Source organism: Rhamphochromis longiceps, linkage group LG4, assembly GCF_057381845.1.
Source record: "Rhamphochromis longiceps isolate RC_006_pf linkage group LG4, R_longiceps_female_GT1.1, whole genome shotgun sequence".
Classification (NCBI taxonomy): Eukaryota; Metazoa; Chordata; class Actinopteri; order Cichliformes; family Cichlidae; genus Rhamphochromis; species Rhamphochromis longiceps.
In genome coordinates, this window is record NC_140560.1 from 34,714,470 (window position 1) to 34,728,262 (window position 13,793).

The 13,793-nt window shown below is 42.5% G+C and overlaps 1 protein-coding gene across 1 annotated transcript; it reads left to right on the forward strand.

The window, feature by feature from the left end:
* Window positions 1-206: 206 nt before the first annotated feature.
* LOC146672192 (myosin-4-like) lies at window positions 207-13,555 on the forward strand. The gene is made up of 38 exons (XM_085405366.1): window positions 207-410; window positions 797-940; window positions 2,118-2,274; window positions 2,349-2,376; window positions 2,472-2,580; window positions 2,662-2,754; window positions 2,842-2,905; window positions 2,990-3,088; window positions 3,167-3,270; window positions 3,348-3,486; window positions 3,572-3,690; window positions 4,298-4,447; window positions 4,534-4,704; window positions 4,798-5,104; window positions 5,189-5,265; window positions 5,659-5,746; window positions 5,828-5,945; window positions 6,017-6,140; window positions 6,225-6,361; window positions 6,523-6,778; window positions 6,858-7,100; window positions 7,177-7,353; window positions 7,428-7,573; window positions 8,170-8,260; window positions 9,164-9,553; window positions 9,642-9,768; window positions 9,851-9,969; window positions 10,047-10,243; window positions 10,307-10,490; window positions 10,912-11,077; window positions 11,162-11,286; window positions 11,357-11,665; window positions 11,748-11,951; window positions 12,553-12,678; window positions 12,751-12,921; window positions 13,020-13,124; window positions 13,216-13,311; window positions 13,391-13,555. Exons 1-38 carry the CDS (start codon window positions 207-209, stop codon window positions 13,553-13,555), a joined length of 5,829 nt encoding a protein of 1,942 aa, XP_085261492.1.
* The last annotated feature ends 238 nt before the right edge of the window (window positions 13,556-13,793 follow it).

The following is a 13,793-nucleotide window of genomic DNA, read 5'->3' on the forward strand; positions in this document are numbered from 1 at the left end:
GCGCTGGAGTTTTGGAAAAGCTGAGACACTTTGTTTGTGATCAGGTCCAAACGCAAACTGTTCAGTGTTTCTGTTCTTGTACTTGTGCAGCAAAGTGGGTGAGTATGATAATGTTCGGGATGCATTTTTTAAGTGTTATGTTGACATAATTTTTAATTCAAGAGATGATTGGTGTGTGTTTTTTTAAATCTTTGATTTAGGAGAAAATGAGCACCGATGGGGAAATGACAATTTTTGGGGTGGCTGCCCAGTACCTGCGCAAGTCTGAGAAGGAGAGGACGGAGGCTCAGACACGGCCGTTTGACAGCAAGACGGCGTGCTTTGCGAGCGATGAGAAAGAGATGTATGTCAAGGCTGAGATCCAGGAAAGGGCAGACGGCAAAGTCAGTGTGAAGACGGCGGATGACAGAGTGGGTGGACTGAAGTGTTGCTCTAATAAACTGCTTTGGTGACAACTGAACACAGCCTGGGAAAAAAAGAGCTTTCTGTATATGAGATGTCTCACGAGGACATTATTCTTTCTAATATTTTAGAAGGATTTTATACAGCTGTCATAAAATCTGCAATAAAAAACCTCCTGAACTTTATTATTCTGGCTTTCAACTGAGACATTTAATCTTGCCTGAAGCCCTAAATGCTGCTTCAGTTTCCACAAAAGTAATAATTTGAATGAAAATGTGATTCCACATTATTAAAACGTGTAAAGGCAGTAATTATCCTGCAGGCATTTGGCCTTTGAAAGACCTTTTTCCCCCTTAACTTTGGGCATCGTGTTTCAATATTCATCTTTTTTCAGACTTTAGCTGTCAGAGAGGACCAAGTGTTTCCCATGAACCCCCCAAAGTTTGATAAGATTGAGGACATGGTGATGATGACACACCTCCACGAGCCTGCTGTGCTGTACAACCTCAAGGAGAGATATGCAGCTTGGATGATCTACGTAAGTCAAACATAAAATATGAAGCTGCGCGCAGAGTTAATTAAAACAGCGAGGCGTTAAAAATTGGAAACCAGATTTTCAGATTATTCAGAAGCTGCAGTGTGATTGTTTAGAAACAGATGACTTCACTCTGGGCTTCATAAGTTATATAAGTAAAAATGCAAACTTAAATTAGGAGTTACTGTCGTTTTTTATGAATTATTTTTGTAAATAATACTAAAAGTTTTAATTTTATAACTAGGAATATACTTTACTTTATTAGAGTGGATCCATAATGTTAAAAATTTGCTAAAATCCAATTTGAGATTATTTTTTTTTTACATTAAAAAAAATACATTATACTTCATCTGTACTGTAAAAACCAAAAGTGTGAAATTGTCCATTTTCATACAGTATAACTAATTTGATAGTTGTGCCACAATTTTCATATTTATACAGTTTTTAGTATTTAGCTCCTTAGACGTGTGCACAATGAGAAATAAGTTTCACAGTCTATTTCTGAATAGATTCACCTCACACACACAGATACCTGTGAACTGGTGTTCAGCAACATAGTAAGAAAGTGCTAGAATTTTCTGTAAATGAAGCACTAACTTACTAGGCCTTTTAAAAACTCACAGCAAGATACATTCTCCAAAAGGTCCCATTCATTCACTCATTAGGAGGCCTAATCGATAGCAAATGGCTACAGGTACCTGTGTCGGCACACCTGTCAATCAAAGCAGCTGCAGGCCTAACTTTAAGCTTTATCAACATCTAAATGGATGAGCTATAAAAACAAATAAAACACAAAAATAAATAAATAAAAAGTACCCCTCAATAAAACTCTTTTAAAGCGGGAAACATATTTGAAACAAACTTTAAATCTTATGAAGTTTGGCATGTTAACATGACAGTCTGTGGGGACTTGAGTCTGTCTTGTGTGGAGATTAGAGGAACTGCAGTTTTGGGCACTTCTACATTGGCTCAATTTTCAGCCCCAGAAGAAAGGACAGAAAAATCCAAAACCAAGTTAATGAAATACTCTGTTTTAATGAAGCAGACTAATGTTCCACATGTGGTCAATATAACTTTTGCTGTGATGCAGATTTGAAGGCTGAATTACTTATGCAGCTGCAATGAGCCACCTGATGTTGCAATCGAAAACCTGAAAGCCTCTTCCGTGTTTCCCACGCAGACCTACTCTGGACTCTTCTGTGTGACTGTGAACCCTTACAAATGGCTGCCAGTCTACAACCCAGAGGTGGTCCAGGCCTACAGGGGAAAGAAAAGGATGGAAGTCCCCCCTCACATCTTCGCCCTGTCTGACAACGCCTATCAGTTCATGCTCACAGGTGCCAAAGCAGAAACGTCTCTGCAAAAGGAATCTTTACATTTTTTGTCTAACTTCCATTTCTTCTGTCCTCAGACCGTGAAAATCAGTCTATACTAATCACGTAAGTTTAACAGAGACTGTTTCTCTTCACGAGGACTTTGCATCGAATGACTCGTAGGGTGAAATGTTGGCTTTTTCATTTCTTTTGTTCCTCAGTGGAGAATCTGGTGCAGGAAAGACTGTCAACACCAAGCGTGTCATTCAGTACTTTGCAACAATTGCAGTGTCTTCAGACAAGAAAAAAGAGGCAATTAACAAAATGAAGGTAAGTTCATCAGCAGTCAGTCAGTCAGTGTTTCAGAGTGCAGTGGGCATCAGATTTACGTGAAGGTCCGCTCTTCATCAGGGGACTCTGGAGGATCAGATCATCCAGGCCAACCCTCTGCTGGAAGCTTTTGGGAATGCTAAGACTGTGAGGAATGACAACTCATCTCGCTTTGTGAGTGAGCCTCAGGGACTTTACACTTTGATTTAATTTCCCAGATGGTTGTGAGAAATGAGATGCCCCGTTTTTTGTGTTGAACAGGGTAAATTCATCCGAATCCACTTTGGTGCGACTGGTAAACTGGCATCTGCAGATATTGAGACGTGTAGGTTTATACTCACTAACTTTGGATAAAGAATGAGGTAAATTATCTTTCCACAAAGAGTAAAATGTTTTTTCTTTCTGAAAGATCTGCTGGAGAAGTCGAGGGTGACATTTCAGCTGTGGGCTGAGAGAAGCTACCACATCTTTTATCAGCTTACCTGCAACAAGAAGCCTGAACTGATAGGTGAGCTGATGAATTGTTTTTGAACTACTTTGATGCTCTCAATGCTCATTTGCATAAACCTCATTTCTTTCCCTTCAGATCTACTTCTCATCACCACCAACCCCTACGACTTTGCCTTCATCAGTCAGGGAGAAATCAGTGTGAAAAGCATCAATGACGCTGAAGAGCTAATGGCTACAGACGTGAGTGGACTCAGATCTCGCTGAGCTGAGTTACAGCTCATTCAAATCTGACTTGGCCTCTTTTATTTTAAATACAGGAAGCTTTTGATGTTCTGGGCTTCTCCTCTGAAGAGAAAGCATCCATCTATAAGCTCACTGGCGCTGTGATGCATTATGGGAACATGAAGTTCAAGCAGAAACAGCGGGAGGAGCAGGCTGAGCCAGAGGGCACTGAAGGTGAGGGCGATACAAACAAATAAACAAACAAAAGAAAGAGCTATGAATGAGGTCACATATCTATATTCTTCTGTTTTCCCTGCAGTGGCTGATAAAGCAGCGTATCTGATGGGCCTGAACTCGGCAGATCTGCTGAAAAGCCTCTGCTATCCCAGAGTGAAGGTTGGAAATGAGTACGTCACCAAAGGGCAAAATGTTCAGCAGGTAAGCTCAGAATCTAAAAGCGTTTCATCCTGATAACAGCTCAGTCACACCAGAGTAAAAACAAGATGGAAACCTCTTTGCAACTATGTAAAAAAATCAGCAGTTGCTACGGTGATTGATTTCCTTTTTTCTGAATTTGCCAAACATTTGTTTGGCCAACATCCTCAGTCTCTTGGCATCCAGAGGTTGCAATTGCACAAGTCGCCTGTAGGGAAGCAACCTGTCTCCAAACAACAGCAATCTAACTCAGACTGACTGAATGACATTTAACAGATTGGCGAATGTTTAGAATTGTAAACGCAGCCAGATTGGCAGCACTTTGTGATCAATATGTGCTGATGAGCATTTCATGGCCCCCCTCCATTGTTTTCCCTGGAGTGACTGTAACATAAGCAGCCTACACACTCCGAGATTCTGAAGTGTGACGCTGAACGAACTAACTTTGATAGGACATCAAACATGATGCATGCAGTCTGTACAACAATATTACTGAAATGAGGCCAAGATGCGAGGCTATCTATCTATCCCGTTATGCTGCATCCTCCTCAGCTTAGTCTTAGATGTCTTTTGTGCAGCACTGTATGAAGATAATTCACCATCTTTCCAGGTCTACAACTCTATTGGTGCCCTTGCAAAATCAGTCTACGAGAAGATGTTTTTTTGGATGGTCGCAAAAATCAACCAGCAGCTCGATACGAAGCAATCCAGACAACATTTCATTGGAGTTCTCGATATCGCCGGCTTCGAGATCTTTGATGTGGGTGTTTAAAATATATCTGTACATTCCTCACAATCTCACAGAAATTTGTTTATTTACTTGAATAACATATTTTATGTGTTTAGCACAACAGCATGGAGCAGCTCTGCATTAACTTCACCAACGAGAAGCTGCAACAGTTTTTCAACCATCACATGTTTGTGCTGGAACAAGAAGAATACAAAAAAGAAGGGATTGACTGGGAGTTCATTGACTTTGGTATGGACCTGGCAGCCTGCATTGAGCTCATTGAAAAGGTATTATATGCAGTATGATTTAAAAAATAAGAAACATGAAACTTAATGTTTCAAATACGAGAATGTTATTAACAAGAATTTTGGGTTTCCAAGCCAATGGGCATCTTCTCCATCCTTGAGGAAGAGTGCATGTTCCCAAAATCAACAGAGACGTCTTTCAAGAACAAACTCTATGACCAACATCTTGGCAAGAACAACTGCTTCTTGAAGCCCAAACCAGTCAAAGGGAAGCCCGAAGCCCACTTCACGTTGGTGCACTACGCTGGCACCGTGGACTACAACATCACCGGGTGGCTCGAGAAGAACAAAGACCCGCTCAATGAGTCGGTGGTGCAACTTTACCAGAAGTCATCAGTCAAAATACTGGCCATGCTGTACGCGCACTACTCTGGATCAGACGGTAAGTATGCCTTTTTTCCACTAGCGCTCGATTGTTTATTAACATGATACGGTCGTGTTATGTTTTAAACTGTCATTGATGCAGAGACAGCTGCAGGAGGAGCCAAAAAGGGATCCAAGAAGAAGGGGGCATCTTTCCAGACTGTGTCGGCTTTGTTCAGGGTAACATAAAATTTACCAGTGGTTTCTAGGGTGTGCATCAATTAGAAATCATCCTGGAAATCAGTTTAAATAAGTAAAGATTGTATTTTTAAATATTCTATTAAAAAATAAATGGTAACACCAAAACCCATCGTTTTCTTCACAAATTGTTTGGGGGGGGGGGATTAAGCTTGTGGTGTAGTTTCCTTCGTCCGTATTTTTAATGCTTGCCCCAGATTTGCTCAAGGTTAACAAATTAAGCCTTGCAGTGCCTCCTAGAAAACCTTTTTTATGGGTAATCTTAAATATTGCTAAGCAACTGCTAGTCATGAGCATAACAAAAAAGTATTCCTGAGTTTAAAAAGAAGTCAAAACTATTAGAACAAAACTTCTACACGTGTGGATTTTCTGCAGGAGAATCTTGGGAAGCTTATGACCAATCTGAGAACCACTCACCCTCACTTTGTGCGCTGCTTGATACCAAACGAGACCAAAACACCAGGTAGTTTTTAATAATCCACTTATTCTGACATTTATATAACCACAGTAATGCAACTAAAATAATTACTGCCTTCAATAACAGGCATAATGGAGAACGGCCTCGTTATCCACCAGTTACGATGCAACGGCGTGCTGGAAGGCATCCGGATCTGCAGGAAAGGCTTTCCCAGCAGAATCCTCTATGGTGACTTCAAGCAGAGGTAAACACTCAAAGCTTTTGAATATTTCATACCTTTTGCTCTTATACTCAGATTTATCATTTCTCCGACAGGTACAGGATTCTTAACGCGAGCGCAGTTCCAGAGGGACAATTCATGGATAACAAAAAAGCTGCGGAGAAGCTCCTTGGCTCAATCGACGTGGATCACACGCAGTACAAGTTTGGACACACTAAGGTTTTTAGTTGTTAACATATAACAAGGGTTAAATGGTAAAGAAGAGCAATGAGAAGTGAGAGTGGTAATGACCTTTCATTTCAGGTGTTTTTTAAAGCCGGCCTGCTCGGCGCCTTGGAGGAGATGAGAGATGAGCGACTGGCACAGGTCGTGATGTCCACTCAGGCTCTGTGTCGCGGATACCTCGTCCGGCTAGAGTATCAGAAGATGATGGCCAGAAAGTAAAGATGCATACTGCATTCATGTGTGGTGGACTAAAAACAAAGAAAGAGAAAATCATACATTAACTCTTATAGGCTGTGCCAACAGGCCCTGCATGCTTTATAGATCCATCACAGCTAAAACCTGCATCTTAAATGAAATGAAATTTCTACTTTGACAGGGACGCAATCTACACCATCCAGTATAACTTCCGTTCCTTCATGAATGTAAAGCACTGGCCGTGGATGAAGCTGTACTTTAAGCTGAAACCTCTTCTGAAGAGTGCTGAGGCTGAGAAGGAAATGGCCCAAATGAAGGTGGACTTTGGAAAACTCAAGGAAGATCTGTCCAAATCAGAAACCCGTCGGCGGGAGCTGGAAGAGAAAATGGTCTCCATCGTACAAGAGAAGAACGATCTGTTGCTTCAAGTCCAGGCCGTAAGTTAAGAACCACTTATTGTCCACGTGGGTGCTGCGACTTTTGAGAAATAATGTTAGCCCACAATCTTGATATCAGGAGGCTGACAACCTGCTGGATGCAGAGGAGAGGTGCGAAGGACTCATCAAAAGCAAGATCCAGCTGGAAGCCAAACTCAAGGAGGTGACCGAGAGACTTGAAGATGAGGAGGAGATCAACGCTGAGCTGACCGCCAAGAAGAGGAAGATCGAAGACGAGTGCTCTGAACTGAAGAAGGACATCGACGACTTGGAGTTGACCTTAGCTAAAGTGGAGAAGGAAAAACATGCAGTAGAAAACAAGGTGAGTCTCCAATCAACTGCTGTATCATCTCAGTAGAGGAGAATTGTTATATCTTCCTTCTTAATCATCGCTGTAGGTAAAAAACCTAGTAGAAGAAATCATGAGCCAAGATGAAAACATCACCAAACTGTCCAAAGAGAAGAAAGCCCTGCAGGAGGCTCATCAGCAAACACTGGACGACCTGCAGTCCGAGGAAGACAAAGTAAACGCGCTTACCAAAGCCAAGACCAAACTGGAGCAGCAGGCGGATGATGTGAGTTATCCTGCATGCAGAAGTACTGAAGTGTACAGCTGCTGTTAAGATGTGTAAGATGGCTTTATCTTTAGCTGGAAGGTTCACTGGAGCAAGAGAAGAAGGTCCGTATGGATCTGGAAAGAGCCAAGAGGAAGCTGGAGGGTGACCTGAAACTTGCTCAGGAGTCAATCATGGATCTGGAGAATGACAAGCAACAGCTGGAAGAAAAGCTGAAAAAGTAAGGACTCAATGTTTTGGTGCTGAAAAGAGTGTTTAAAAATGTTATTTTCTTTATACATATAGGAAACTGAGTTTGTAAGATAGTTAACAGTTTATGGGCAAACAAAGTTTTGAAGCCAGGAAAGGTGTTAGCTGTGAATGGAGGGGCTGTGATCACAAACCCACAAAGAATTAATCTGTAGTTTCCCTCTGTGCAAAGTTTTATCATCTCCCGGCTCACTGTTTTGGTTTCTGTTTGACATTCATGCTCCAAACATAAGAGACCAAAAGGACCAGAGCTGGTGGAGATGATAAAGTTTGTACACAGGCAGCTTTATGCAAACATATTCTTCAAACCAGCTCTTTAATCTCACTGCTTACAGCTTGTTGCACTATTTAATGTGTGTTATATATTCATTTATGTGGCACTGTGCACTCACTGGTTACTTTATTAGGTTGCTTGCTAGTACTGGGTTGGAGCCCTTTTTATCCTTGAACATGGTCAACTTGAAATAATGACAGATCCCTCAGAGTAACATATTTCTTTTTAACCCTTCAGGCTTCAAAAATAACAATTTTCAAGCATTCAGCAAGTTTTCCTTTTTTTTTTTACAGGAAAGACTTTGAGTTGTCACAACTGCAGTCAAAGATAGAAGACGAACAAGCACTCAGTGGTCAGCTGCAGAAGAAAATCAAAGAGCTCCATGTGAGAATTGTTTTGAATTACCTGAGCTGGTGTCCACTTCAGGATTTACATTATTGGCAGATAATATAATGATGCAGATGAGAAAGGTTCATCGACTGTATATCTACTTATTCTGCTTTGAGTAGAAACACAACATAACAGATACAGTACATTTTATCTCCATCACTGCAACGTCACTAATATGAAGCTGATTCTGTGCTTTTCTGTAGCGGTTTTCAACAATAGCACTCAACTGATTTCCGATGATGTCCAAAACATTATGGCCAATAACATTTCCTTAGACTGGAGCGCCTATAGCCTGTACACAAAAGATGGACACTGGCTGTAGCATCACTGGACATTGCATCCTGATAGTGACACTAACTGGGATCATAGTTTACAAAATAAACGTCTTGTGTTCAATAAGACCTAAAACTAGTGATTGAAACTTTAAAATAATCAGGAAAGTGTTTACTGAGGTCATAGATTGTAAATAAAATAGGCAGGAAGGCAGAAAATGAAAATAAGTCAGGTTTAAACCTCTGCAAGCGAATAAATAAAGAAGGCTCCACAAGACTGACATCAGTGGCTACAGGAGGGGCCGTATCCCAAAAAATCTGACAAAGACATGACTTCAATTTCATCTGTGTAATGTTTCATTATCAAAACTGGCAAAATGTGAGCTGGTTTTAACAAAAGCAACAAGAAGAACTGGTGAAAAAGGAGGTACAAGTTGCTCTGACCCACTTTTCTAAACTTTTGGTCTTAATAAAAGTGGGTCAACTAAAATGTTAGCCACATGAACTGGATGTCTCACGTGTCCCAGGTTAAAAAATACCACACATGCACTAAAAGCTTTCAATTTAAATGGTGCAACCATTTTTAAATAACAAATAAAATTCCTGAATCACATTTGCAACTCAGGCCCGAATTGAGGAGCTGGAGGAGGAAATCGAGGCCGAGCGTTCGGCTCGAGCCAAAGTGGAGAAGCAGAGGTCTGATCTGTCCAGGGAACTCGAGGAGATCAGCGAGAGGCTGGAGGAGGCCGGAGGAGCCTCCGCCGCTCAGGTGGAGATGAACAAGAAGCGTGAAGCTGAGTTCCTCAAACTTCGCAGGGAGCTGGAGGAGTGCATGCTGCAGCATGACGCTACCTCTGCTGCTCTGCGCAAGAAACACGCAGACAGTGTGGCTGAAATGGGAGAACAGCTGGATAACGTGCAGAGAGTCCGGCAGAAGCTGGAGAAGGAGAAGAGTGAGTTAAGGCTGGAGTTGGATGACATGTCGAGCAATATGGAATCCGTGGCCAAAACAAAGGTTGGTCATTAAACTTGTCTTTGTCTTTACGCTCCCTTCAATGTAAAAACATTACAAGGTTTATGTTTTTGCTTTCTTAAATTTGAAGATCAATTTAGAGAAAATGTGCCGATCACTTGAAGATCAACTGAACGAGGTGAAAACCAAAGAGGAGGAGCATCTGAGGCTCATTAATGACCTTTCGAGCCAGAAAGCTCGGCTTCAGACAGAAAACGGTAAGGAGTAAAGTAAACAAGCTGGAAGTCAAATAAAGTCACAGATACACCTGCTTTAATTCTCTTTACACCTCCCATCCAGCTGAGATGTCTCGGCAGCTGGAAGAAAAGGAGTCCCTGATGTCACAGTTAACCCGCGGTAAGCAAGCCTTCATTCAGCAGATCGAGGAGCTGAAACGGCTTCACGAGGAGGAGGTGAAGGTAAGCTGTGCCGAAACACACTAGCCTGAATGTTTGGCAGTTTAGTGTGTTCATGGTGTCGCTTTCATTCTGCTCAGGCTAAAAACGCCTTAGCTCACAGTTTGCAGTCATCACGTCATGACTGCGAGCTGCTAAGGGAGCAGTACGAGGAGGAGCAGGAGGCCAAAGCCGAGCTGCACCGCTGTCTGTCCAAGGCGAACAGCGAGGTGGCTCAATGGAGAACCAAATACGAGACAGACGCCATCCAACGAACCGAAGAGCTCGAGGAGGCAAAGTAAGAACAGTCTTCATTTCACTTTAAATGTTGTGCTAATGATGACCCGAATTTCTCCTACAGGAAGAAGTTAGCCTTCCGTCTGCAGGATGCAGAAGAAGCTGTGGAGGCCGTTAACTCCAAGTGTTCCTCTCTCGAGAAGACGAAGCAGCGGCTGCAGGGAGAGGTGGAGGACCTAATGATGGATGTGGAGAGGTCTAATGCTGCTGCTGCCACTTTGGACAAGAAGCAGAGAAACTTTGACAAGGTTTGGTTTTCATGAGATATCCTAAAATTGCTGATGTGACTGATGCATTCGTTAAGAGGTTCAGTAAGAAGAATATCCTGCAGGAGGAAGGTAGAGTGGAACAGGTGAGAATTACTTTAATAGTGGTCAACACTCCCAAACCTCTCTTTACGCAGCTGTTAATAAGACAAAACTCGTAGGATAATTAAAGTACTGACTTCAGTTCAAGCCATAACTATTTGTCAGCAATCTGCTAACACTGTTCAGTTGTTTAGCAGCATTATAGAGGATATCTGGTGCCAAAGACCCAAAGGAAGGATAAAGATTGTATGATACCTGATGTCTTGTTGAGCGTCCATATGCAAGCAGCATCATGTTTTGACAATAAAGTGATATATTTATCTGAAACCATTTACTGATATGTGAGCCTTTTATTGTAAAGGTTGTTGCTGAGTGGAAGCAGAAATACGAGGAGGGTCAAGCAGAGCTGGAGTCAGCTCTAAAAGATGTTCGCTCTTTGGGCACGGAGAACTTCAAGATGAAGAATGCCTTTGAGGAATGCCTGGAACAAGTGGAGACACTCAAACGGGAAAATAAAAATCTGCAGCGTATGTCAAGGTCCCCCTTTTTATAAAAATCTCTAATAATGCAGCAAAATGTCGATCGTTATCATGATTTCCTTCTCCCTGCAGAGGAAATCATGGATCTCACGGAGCAGCTGGGAGAGATGGGGAAAACCATCCACGAGCTCGAGAAAGCAAAGAAACAGGCTGAGCAGGAGAAGTTAGAGGCTCAGACGGCTCTGGAGGAGGCAGAAGTGAGTAGAAGAACAATATTTAAACAAACTCTGCTGTCTCTGGGTATTATTACTGCATGTCCTTGTTCAGGGCTCACTGGAGCACGAGGAATCCAAGATCCTTCGAGTCCAGCTGGAGCTAAACCAGGTGAAGTCTGAGGTGGACAAGAAGCTAGCTGAGAGGGACGAGGAGATCGAACAGCTGAAGAGGAACAGCCAAAGAATCATCGACACAATGCAAACCAATCTGGATGCTGAGGTCCGGAGCAGGAACGACGCCCTCAGAGTGAAGAAGAAGATGGAGGGAGACCTGAACGAGATGGAGGTCCAGCTGAGCCACGCTAACAGGCAGGCGGCCGAGGCCCAGAAACAGCTGAGGAACATTCAAGTTCAGCTCAAGGTGGGCCGCGTGTAGACAGCGAGAAGAGTTTGTTATTACCTCAGCTTAAGAACATGCTTCTATTTATAACATTTCTGTTTAGGAGGTCCAGATTCAACTCGATGACGCCCTGAGAAACACCGATGACATGAAAGAGCAGGTGGCCATGTCGGAGCGCAGGAGCAACCTCGTGCAGGCTGAAATGGAGGAGATCCGAGCAGCTCTGGAACAGACCGAGAGAAGCCGCAAGCTAGCGGAGCAGGAGCTGCTGGATGCCAGCGAGAGAGTTCAGCTGCTACACTCACAGGTTCAGATCCACCAGTTTTACATGTGCACACATTTTTTTATTAGCAATAGATGGCACGACCACAACGGACAGCTATTGACCATGAGTTGGTGGTAGGGTTGAGAAATGTTGGGGGTCAGGCCAGAACTGGGGTTATATTTATGAAGAATGTGCAATCAGATGAAAGGCATCCTGCAGACTAAATGATTCAGTAAATGATATTAAATGATCAGGCTGCTCTCCCTGAGGTGAGATCAGTGAAACCTGCAACCTGCAAATAATTTATCTAATTTAGCGAATCGATGTCAGGTCATAAATTTGTTGACGAAAATCTGTGTCAGTGTCTGTCAGTAATGGGTACAAACCTCAGAAGTATTCCAGTTCTTTGTTTTTTCTTACTTATAAGTTTCAATAGATTTAGTAGAACAAATAAAAATATATTTGGCAAACTTTTCAAACCAGATTTTTAATTTTCTCAGAATTTTCTCAGATCGCAGCAGTCGTAGCTCTACAGTTAGAATCCACTTTTTCTCTGAAACAACATCTATTTAAATATTTGAAGGTATCACGACTCATCATCATTATTTGTCCCTCTTATGTTAATTCAAATCCTCGCCTGCAGAACACCAGCCTGCTCAACAGTCGGAAGAAGCTGGAGGCGGATCTGTCTCAGATTCAGAGTGAGATGGATGATAGTGTCCAAGCAGCCAGGAACGCTGAGGAGAAAGCCAAGAAAGCCATCACTGATGTAAGTCGATTTTTCTCAGTGTAAGCCTAAAAGATGCAGCAGTATGCTAGCCATTTTATTACTTTTTTTCAGGCGGCCATGATGGCGGAGGAGTTGAAGAAAGAGCAGGACACCAGCGCTCATCTGGAGAGGATGAAGAAGAACCTGGAGGCGACTGTCAAAGACCTGCAGCAGCGCCTCGATGAGGCCGAGAACCTGGCCATGAAAGGCGGAAAGAAGCAACTCCAAAAACTGGAAGCCAGGGTAATCTGACCAAATAACATCTTTCATCAGCTTTAGGAACAGGAGGGTGTTGCTCAAAAACACAGGAGACTGATGACCAAACATTTTCGCCCTTCCAGGTGCGAGAACTCGAGAACGAGCTTGAAGCGGAGCAGAGACATGGCTCAGAGTCTGTGAAAGGTGTGCGCAAACTCGAGCGCAGGATTAAGGAGCTCACCTATCAGGTAGAAAAAACCCTGTTCACTTTCACAATGCAAGGTTTTTACAAATGTTTCAAAAAATGGAGATCGTTTCTTTTCTGTCACCAAAAACTAGTCCGAGGAGGACAAGAAGAACATGATGAGACTGCAGGAGCTGGTAGACAAACTCCAGCTGAAGGTGAAAGCGTACAAGAGGCAGGCTGAGGAAGCTGTGAGTGTTTTTTCTGTCAAACATGTTGTAGTTAGATGTTTGGAGAATTTGATTTAGTTTTTTCTTTGGTTGTTAACAGGAAGAGCAAGCCAACACTTACCTGACTAAGTTGAGGAAGGTGCAGCATGAGCTGGAGGAGGCTGAAGAGCGAGCCGACATCGCTGAGTCCCAGATCAACAAGATGAAAGTGAAGAATCGAGACACGAGCAAGGTGATCGAATCAGCCAAAGCTAATGCACCTTAAACTCACTGTAATAAGCGCTAATGACTTCTTGTTCTTCTCATTTTCAGGTAAAAGATAGCGGGGAGTAGCGGCGATTAAAGGGCATTAAGATGATATCGAAAGCTGAGTCTCTGAAACTCATTTGAGCTCATTTACAACATATTCTTAATCAAACGTGTGTTTTTCTTCCATTTAAAGCCACTGTGGGTATAATTTATGTAACTTAATTCTCAGATAAAGACCTAAAATTGGTGGAGAA